Below are 9,935 nucleotides of genomic sequence, written 5' to 3' on the forward strand. Positions count from 1 at the left end.
ACTGTGTTCCATACATCATCGACCTGATTTGCATAATAACAATCAGGCAGATGAACCTTTTAGCTCCTTGAAGAGGAGTTCCTGGTACTATACATTTCTGGTAGTTTTGGTGGAAAAGCGGCTATTAAATAGACTTTAAATGAAGCTGTATGTCCTTTAAGAAAATTGGCTTAACAGATATTTTATAGAGGGTAAATATTTTGTAAAATTGTATTTTTCTGAAGAGAATGGCAGATTCTTAGAAGAGTTTTTCTCCTGAAAGCTGAAGTGACCAGTGTTTAAATGAGAACTGATCTCTGTCGTGAACAAGTGTTACACACACACACAAACAAACACACACACACAGTATCTCTGTCATAAAGCCGCTCCGCTTCCTGGAATGCAGCAAAGCTCTAAATACCCTCCCTCTTCTACCTGCTCTGAAACACAGTCAGCTCCACTCTGAATCCCTCCCCTTTAGATCTACTGTGTGAAGATGGGCGTAACCAAGGTGCGGAAATGGCAGGCCTCATTCACTGTACACACACACACACACACACACACACACACACACACACACACACACACACACACACACACACACACACACACACACACACACGTCACATGTAGTTCAGATCAGAGTCCAAACTAGTTTAGTTTCTAGTGAAAAGAAACTCAGACAGTAGCTGACACACAGAGTTGAAATGGCGCAGAAAGGATCTCAGCTGGATAGATAGATAGATAGATAGATATATAGATAGATAGATAGATAGATAGATAGACAGATAGACAGACAGACAGACAGACAGACAGAGTTTAAATGGCGCAGAAAGGATCTCAGCTGGACCGTGAAACTTTCTCTTGTTCGATATGTCTGGATCTACTGAAGGATCCGGTTGCTCTTCCCTGTGGACACAGCTACTGCATGGACTGTATCAAAGACTTCTGGGATGAAAAGGAAATCTACAGCTGCCCTCAGTGTAGGCAGACCTTCAGCCCGAGGCCTGTCCTGGGGAAAAACACCATGTTAGCAGTTTTAGTGGAGGAGCTGAAGAAGACTGGACTCCTAGCTGCTACTCGAGGTGAGACAATAATCAGTTATTATATTGTTTCTAAAAGGAATACTGCACCCATACGGAACCGGCGTTCTATCATTATAAAATTGCTATTATAATATAATGAATTTGATTGTTCTCCCCCCAGTCTTCCCTTGGCCACATGGTAAAATGTAGGGTTTGACCAGTGCTTCTCAAATGGTGGGGCGCGGGCCCCTGGGGGGGGGGGGGGGGGCGCTATGAGTTATCAGGGGGGAGGGGTGCGGTCTGCCTTGATATCCAACTGACCAAAAAAAAGCATTTTTATTTGAAGTGCTAGCAAGCGCGATGTGTGCTTGTGTATGGTCATATCCGCACGAAAGGCCGCGATTTGCAATAAATAAATGTCCACATGTTTCTCCAAGTGTCTCTGTAGGCTCTTTAAAAATAAATCAAGCAAGTAGACTAATAATAACATTAATTCATTATTGGTTATCGCATCACAGAAGGCCTATTGGCCTATAATAATAATAAAAACACCACCTTAACTATGTTTACAGTTTAACATTTTTTTGAATGAAATGCAAACCTCAGTTAATTTGCTCTTGTTTCTCTGTCCTGAGATTCACACAGACTGAGCAGTCTTGTTTAAATGTTACAAATTGAGCTAATAAACTGCAATTTGAATTTTTTTGCTGCAGAAGTTATCTCAGCTAATTTTTGTTATCTAATTTGATAATAAGGTGATTGTATGCAGAATGCTCGTGCCAGAAACTCATACATTGGTTTTGTACAGATAAATAAATAAATATTAGCAGGTTCTCAATAGCATTTAAATTTAGGGGGGGGGCGCGAAAAAATGTCTGTCCCCTAGGGGGGGCATGACAGAAAATAATTGAGAACCACTGGGTTAGACAGTGAGACCATAAAACACTCTGTCTGCCTTTTCTCAGGCTAGGATGAACCAATTTCAAAAATGTTTGCACATTTATACTACATAGGATCTCAGTGTTCAATACACCTTCATATTCCCACCGGTGAAGTAGGTCTTTAACAAGATGTACTGTAACATCAATATGTTTACCAGTATGTTTAAGTGCCATTCACAAAGTTAAAAGCAAGTGTTGTTAATTATTGTGATAATATCCCAATCGCAAATAGTTTGGCAAGGAAAATCTTGACATGAAAGTTTAACATCTCCCCATATCCCTAGCTGCTGCTGCTGCTTCTGATCACTGCTATGCTGGACCTGAAGATGTGGCCTGTGACGTCTGCACTGGGAGAAAACTGAAAGCCCTCAAGTCCTGTCTGGTGTGTATGACCTCATACTGTGAGAGACATCTCCAGCATCATTATGAAATATTTAAAAAACACAAGCTGGTGGAGCCCTCCAAGAATCTCCAGGAAAACATCTGCTCCAGTCACGATGAGGTGATGAAGATTTTCTGCCGCACTGATCAGCAGTCTATCTGTTATCTGTGTTTAATGGACAAACACAAAGGCCACGACACAGTGTCAGCTGCAGCAGAACGGACTGAGAGGCAGAAAGAGCTCAAGGTGAGTCGACAAAACATCCAGGTGAGAATCCAGGACAGAGAGAAAGATGTGAAGGTTCTTCAACAGGAGGTGGAGGCTATCAATGGCTCTGCTGATAAAGCAGTGGAGCACAGTGAGAAGACCTTCGCCGAGCTGATCCGTCTCATCCAGAAAAGCGGCTCTGATGTGAAGCAGCAGGTCAGAGTAAAGCAGGAAACTGAAGTGAGTCGAGTCAGAGATCTTCAGGAGAAGCTGGAGCAGGAGATCACTGAGCTGAAGAGGAGAGACGCTGAACTGAAGACGCTGTCACACACAGAGGATCACAACCAGTTTCTACATGACTACACCTCACCGCCAGCACTCAGTGAATCTACATCCAGCATCAACATCCGTCCTCTGAGATACTTTGAGGACGTGACAGCGGCTGTGTCAGAAGCCAGAGAGAAGCTGCAGGACGTCCTGAGAGAGACATGGACAAACATCTCACTGATGGTGACTCAAGTGGATGTTTTACTGTCACAACCACAAACAGAGCCCAAGACCAGAGCTGACTTCTTAAGATATTCATGTGAACTCACAATGGATCCAAACACAGCACACACAGAGCTGTTATTATCTGAGGGGAACAGAAAAGCCACAGTAATGGAGGAAGAACAGTCTTATCCTAGTCATCCAGACAGATTCACTGGACGTTGGCAGGTCCTGAGTAAAGAGAGTCTGACTGGACGTCGTTACTGGGAGGTGGAGTGGAGAGGGAATGGAGTTTGGGTAGCAGTCGCATACAAGACCATCAGCAGAGCAGGGGAGTCGAATGACTGTGCATTTGGATTCAATGATAAATCCTGGGCGTTAAGTTGTCACCAAGGGGGTTTTCAATTCTTGTTCAACAGTGTCCAAACTCCCGTCTCAGGTCCTCTGTCCTCCAGAATAGGAGTGTACCTGGATCACAGTGCAGGTGTTCTGTCCTTCTACAGCGTCTCTGAAACCATGACTCTCCTCCACAGAGTCCAGACAACATTCACTCAACCGCTCTATGCTGGAGTTTGGCTTCATTGTTGTGATGACAGTGCGGAATTCTGTAAACTCAAATAGACAAGTTATTCAAGGGTTAGTGGGTTAAACTCTGTGTTTTCATCTTTAAAGCTGGGGTGGAGGATTTGGGGAGAAAATGGCAGTTGGGATAGAGATTTGAATCCAAATACCTCAACCTCTCCACTTGTTCTCTTTGGTCCCTCCCCTATGGTCCCTCCCTGACACGCTCTACACCAACAAAGTCGTGCCAAAGTGGATGAACAGTCCCAACAGCCAATAAGAACAGAGAATGGGAGCCTCCTTGTGATTGGTCAAAGTGTACAGCTCATGTTAACTTTGACCAATCAGAAATCACATACCCCAGATTTAAAGGCCCTGTTTAACCAGATCCACAAAATCATCCTATCTGTGTTATCTGGGGACTTAGTTGGAAGATAGTAAAGATTCTGAAAAGATTAAGGCATATTTTTAAATACAAAAAATCAATATTTAAATACATTTATTTGTTTAATTGATTAAATGTTCAAATTGAGGTAAAAACGAGGAACTTTGACCATAATCAATGGAGAAATAATTTTGTATTTTCTATTTATATAACTGAGATTGAAGTGAATCTGTGAATGAAATAATTCAACAGCCTGTTCTGGACAAACTGATTGTTAACCTTGTCAATAAATCAATAAAGATTGTATTATTGAACAAGTGGTTCCATCAATCTCAATACAAAGCTGGTGGAGAAAATTAGAAACCGATTTTGATAAAGTCAACAAAGTACGCTGTTGACATGTGAAAGCTAAAGAGCATATTGTGGCAGACTGAATACCACTATGCAACTCTTGGATACTTCCTGGTAATGGTGGTTTTGTGCTTTATAAATGATTTGTAATGTTTTAAATTCAACTAAGTATTTATTTCACAGCCTTTAATTCAATAAAATATATTTTTGGAGAAGTTCACACCTGTACCTGTTTGGTTGTTATTGATAATAGGCTGCATCACAATAGATGCACGTACAGCTGTAGGTCACCTTGGCAACAGCCACCAAGAGGCAAAGGATGCTGGTCGCATTGTTAAACAGAATGGGTAAAACACACACACACACACACACACACACACACACACACACACACACACACACACTCACACACACACACACTCACACTCTCTCTCACACACACAGACACACACCTCAACCCAGTGTTCAACAGGCAGAAAGTTGGTGAAATGTTGCCACCTGTTGGCCACACATGGAGCTACAGTTTGTCAAGGACGCATGTCACTGGTAGGCTACATCCAGACTGATGCATTTTATAAATTACATTTACTGTTTTTCTCTATAGCATGAAGGCTTTTGTCCATTGAGAATTGATAATTTACGGGGGCGCCTTTAGCTCAGTTGGTAGGGCTTCCCCCCCCATGGGCCTCGGCCAGCAGCGGACCCGGGTTCGATTCCAGCCCGCGGTCGTTCTCTGCATGTCACTCCCCTCTCTGCCCCATTTCAACTCTGTCTCTACACTATCAATAAAGCATAAAAATGCCAAAAATATCTTAAAAAAAATAATAATAATAATTGATAAACAGTTTACACACACACACACACACACACACACACACACACACACACACATATATAATTATACTTCGCTATATGAGGCCCAACGTACGCATTTAGTTCACGTTTAAAAAACATTTAACATATGCAACAAAATCTAATATTTCACTGATCATGAATAGCCTATGTCGACGCCCTCTCATATTCGTCTCAATACAGGTTGTGTTCCAATCATATCTACTATTTAGTATGGTAGAAAAAAGAGGATGTCCCAATACATGCATGTCAAATAAAGAATGGCAAAAAATACCAGGATGCCCTATTACATCCAATTGCATTTTGAAGTATGGAAACCAACATGATTTAGTATGTAGTATGGTAAAAGGGAATAGTATGTGATTTGGAACACAGGGATAGTTTTTAATGTGTTATCCCTTCCATGTGCGCCTCACAACAGGTAAACTGAGATCATTTGCATAAAGCACATTACGTCTGACCTCACGTCGTCAAGCAATGCGGAAAAGCACGTTTGAACCTGAACAAACACTGCAATTCACTTCCTAGTGTGTGTGTGTGTGTGTGTGTGTGTGTGTGTGTGTGTGTGTGTGTGTGTGTGTGTGTGTGTGTGTGTGTGTGTGTGTGTGTGTGTGTGTGTGTGTGTGTGTGTATGCCTGTGACTGTGGCTGAGATTTTTGGCTCGCGTCCCACCTGTAACACATATTTTTTGGACTGCTCTAAAATACATCAAAGTAGGCCTGTGGACGTTTCCTTGACAACTTAATGAAGTAGGCCTTGTTTTGATTTTTCCATTTTAATCGGAGGAGGGAGACACACCTTTACGCATAGCCTACGTTGGCTGCTTCATACCTGTGTGGACTTGCCCCCACTCGATAGCCCGTTAGAAGCGACCGACTCGAGTGGGAGAGACTTGCCCGGGGAAGACACACCTTACCCCCGCCTCCCTCCCCCCGCCGTCTCGCTCTCTCTCTCTCTCTCTCTCTCTTCTCTCTGGAAGTGGAGGAATAACTTTTTCCCCTTGAACAGTGAAATGTCTTCAAATGACAGATTGACCAGAGAGCTAAGGGAGATCCAGCTCTGCCCGGGCAATGAGGTCTGCGCTGACTGCGGCGCGCCAGGTAAGATGGGAAAAAAAAATATTTAGTACATTTAAGTTGTTATGAACGACGAAGTCAAACTGTAGTGGAGTGGGATGTGTGTGTGTGTGTGTGTGTGTGTGTGTGTGTGTGTGTGTGTGTGTGTGTGTGTGTGTGTGTGTGTGTCTGAGATATTACGTGACGTGTATGAGGTGTGGAGTGTTTACCTGCCTGCGCTGATATGGCAAAGGTTATAGCCTACGGTCTAATCTTTAAAACACTTTTGTTAATCTGACATTCTGTGTGTGTGTGTGTGTGTGTGTGTGTGTGTGTGTGTGTGTGTGTGTGTGTGTGTGTGTGTGTGTGTGTGTGTGTGTGTGTGTGTGTGTGTGTGCGGGAAAGAAGTCTAATCTTTTTGAATAGCGCTAGTAGGAAGCAGCAAAAGTGAAATATTTTAGTTTTTTCTGTGGTGGAGGCTTGAGAGAAAATGAGAGAGTGAACGAGTCTTAACACGCCGAGTGGAGGGCTGCAGCAGCACACACCCTCAGACTGGCGCTTTGAGTGCAACTGGCGAGGTCCTCACAAGCAGAAACTATTATTAATTTATTGTAAGTAGTTGTAGCGTGCATTATAGGAATTATACAGTTCTACAACGGCAATTAATAAAAAAAAGAGCCTGATATTACTTACTGTATGCAATATATCCTATCCTATATCTTTAATTTTTCCCAACTTTTTTTCAAAGTTAATTTTCGTGGAGTATTATTGCACTGTACTACGTGTGACAACAACTTTAGTTATGTTTTAGTTCAGTTGTTTCAGTTACTAAAAACTGAAACTTTTTTAACTGTAAAGTACAATCTCCAAGCCAACATATTCATTTCAGCTTTCCTTTCCATTTTAAGTAATAAATGAACAAAACATACTTTATTTGGATAATTTACAGCCCTGTTAGGTATGAACTGATTTCCTGTACTCAATACTTACCAGGCTACTTGCATACTGAAAAACTTAACTTGATATTTTCAAGGAGTAAAAGTCACATTCTGTTCTGAACTTACAGGAATACTTCACCCATACGGAACCGGCGTTCTATCATTATAAAATCGCTATTATAATATAATGAATGAGGTTTTTCTTCCCTCAGTCTTCCCTTAGTCTTCCCTTGGCCCAGCTGTCCTGTTAATCCTAACCCTTACTGTGATGTCACAATAAGGAACATGTAGGGTTAGACAGTGAGACCATAAAACACTCTTTCTGCCTTTTCTCAGGCTAGGATGATCCGATTTAATTTTTTTTTGCACATTTATACTACACACGATCTCCGAGTTCAATACACCTTCATATTCCCACCGGTGAAGTAGGTCTTTAATGTTGACCAAATATTTAGACACTGCATTCTGGCTCTGTTGCAGTTCAGACCCATATGGACACACAGTATAGTTTATGTTACATTTCAGTGCCTCTGTATAAACATAATACAAATATCTGAATCGTTGTCCTGGGGCGATATGTGTCTTTAGCTTAGCATTGCCAAAAAGCTAACAACCAGTTGGGCCCTATCTATGGTTGGGCCTCTTTATCTTAACAGTCTTTATTTATCCAGGCAAGGTTAACTGACTGCACATAGTACACACACACGGGCAAGGCTGGTTTATTTATATAGGACAATTCAGACACAAGGCCATTCAAAAATGCTTTACCTGTGGCCGGGCACAGGTGTGTGTGTGTGTGTGTGTGTGTGTGTGTGTGTGTGTGTGTGTGTGTGTGTGTGTGTGTGTGTGTGTGTGTGGTTTACAAAGCCTAGGCTGCAGATTGTGAGGAGATATTCACTGACTTTGACAAAAAATGTATTGTCAACAAACATTTCCCAGAATTACCTGTAGTAACTAGGATACACACACTATAGTATGCCTTTAAACCACTCCTCCATGCCCCCCCCTGTCCCCCTCTCTTCAGACCCGTCATGGGGCTCCTGCTCCCTGGGTGTGTTCGTGTGTCTGGCCTGCTCCGGCATCCACCGCAACATCTCCGACGTCAGCAAGGTCAAGTCCCTCTGTCTGTCCAGATGGGAGGACCACGAAGTGCAGGTGAGAATACAATACAATACAGCACCTTAAAGCTGGGGTATGTGATCTCTGATTGGTCAAAGTTAACATGAGCTGTACACTTTGACCAATCAGAGCGAGGCTCCGATTCTCTATTCTTATTGGCTGTTGGGACTGTCCATTCACTTTGTTGGTGTAGAGCGTGTCAGGGAGGGACCAAAGAGAACAAGGGGAGCGGTTGAGGTATTTGGATTCGAATCTCTATCCCAACTGCCATTTTCTCCTCAAATCCTCCACCCCAGCTTTAAGCTTACCCTGAGTTCCAAATCACATACGTTTTATTTTTACTACACTACATACTAAAGTACAGAAGAGTTTTAGGGCCACAGGAGGGATATAAAAATCAGATAAGGAAGATTTTTTTTTAATTATGTGAAATGTCAAGAATAAAGATGAATACTCCAAAATGCTATTGGAGTCAGTGGGGCGTTTATGTATTTCCAGCATACTACAATTGACGTGCATGTATTGGGACATTTTTTTCTGGCTTACTAAACAGTATGGAAGTGTGGGTATTGGAACGCAGGGCTAGTATCCTTTGAGCGGTGCGGTTAGATTTGGTAGGGAATGTTACTCCTAGATTTGGCTTGTGTTTCTACTGCCGAGAGTACCCTTACTAGGTTTATAACGGACAGCAATAGCCGTGGCAGCTATGTGATATTGACAACATACCCTGCATTCCAATCCCCATACTTCCCTACTATTTAGTATGCCAGAAAAAGATTTAGGATGTCCCAATACATGCAGGTCAATTGTAGTATGCTGAAAATACATAAATGCCCCACTAACTCCAATAGCATTTTGGAGTATTCATCTTTATTCTTGACATTTCTCGACATAATGAAAAACAAATCTTCCTTATCTGATTTTTTTTCTCCCCCCTTTGGCCCTAAAGCTCTTCTGTACTTTAGTATGTAGTGTAGTAAAGAGAAAAAGTATGTGATTTGGAACGCAGGGATAGCATCTACATAACTATGGTGACATCATAGCAGTGGAAGGAATTCAGTAAAAGGAAGAAAGAAAAGCTTCACATGTAAGAGCTGCGCCGACATTATTCTCTAAACACAAGATGATACACTGCAGCTTGGGTAACTCCACTTGTTACCCCCAACGAGAAGGATGACAAACATAGGCACAGCACAGTACGCACATTTTTAAACCCTTCCCAACTTTTGCCGGTTGAAACTGTGCCCTATACCCTACAAAACCGGGACTTCAACCCGTCAAAGTTTTTTAAATTTTTTTACAAGTCTTTATTGAACATGGTTAAAAAATAAATAATAATACAAACAAAAATAAAACGATTGAGCAGTAAAAAAGGAAAGAAATAAATTAAAAACAAACAAATGGGGTCCTCAGGATCCTAAGCAACACATACATAACTCAAATAACATAGTTCATGTTCAAAAGGGATAGGAAGAAGTTAAGAAAAACTTTTCTGGTCCTACCAAAAGTCAAAGTCAACTTTTTTTTTTGTCAATTCTGATACATGCGAGGCATACATTAAAATCTTCATCTCCGACCCTCAGTGCAATAGGAACAATAGAATAGAATAGAGCAGAACAAGTGGGAAGTGGAATCAGTGGAAAGGAGGCAT

The 9,935-nt window shown here is 41.8% G+C and overlaps 2 protein-coding genes across 2 annotated transcripts in view; both read left to right on the top strand.

The window, feature by feature from the left end:
• Nucleotides 1-645: 645 nt before the first annotated feature.
• LOC307252112 (tripartite motif-containing protein 16-like) lies at nt 646-4,540 on the top strand. Its single transcript, XM_080029685.1, has 2 exons — nt 646-1,064; nt 2,230-4,540. Exons 1-2 carry the CDS (start codon nt 803-805, stop codon nt 3,642-3,644), a joined length of 1,677 nt encoding a protein of 558 aa, XP_079885811.1. The 5' UTR covers nt 646-802; the 3' UTR covers nt 3,645-4,540.
• A 1,241-nt stretch (nt 4,541-5,781) lies between these two features.
• Nucleotides 5,782-9,935, top strand: part of LOC307252117 (arf-GAP with dual PH domain-containing protein 1) — a 24,479-nt gene continuing 20,325 nt past the window's right edge. The window contains exons 1-2 of the mRNA XM_080029692.1: nt 5,782-6,272; nt 8,190-8,320. Of these exons, the coding sequence (XP_079885818.1) occupies nt 6,185-6,272; nt 8,190-8,320 (219 nt within the window). The 5' untranslated portion in view covers nt 5,782-6,184. The remainder of the gene's footprint in view (nt 6,273-8,189; nt 8,321-9,935) is intronic.

The sequence above is a fragment of the Ammodytes marinus genome (assembly GCF_949987685.1).
Source record: "Ammodytes marinus genome assembly, chromosome: 6".
Classification (NCBI taxonomy): Eukaryota; Metazoa; Chordata; class Actinopteri; order Uranoscopiformes; family Ammodytidae; genus Ammodytes; species Ammodytes marinus.

Excerpts from the sequence above, each read along its gene's own strand:
- LOC307252112 (XM_080029685.1), top strand. The coding sequence starts at position 803 with ATGGCGCAGAAAGGATCTCAGCTGGACCGTGAAACTTTCTCTTGTTCG. Across the intron at positions 1,065-2,229 it reads ACTCCTAGCTGCTACTCGAG|CTGCTGCTGCTGCTTCTGAT; the intron begins GTGAGACAATAA and ends CCATATCCCTAG.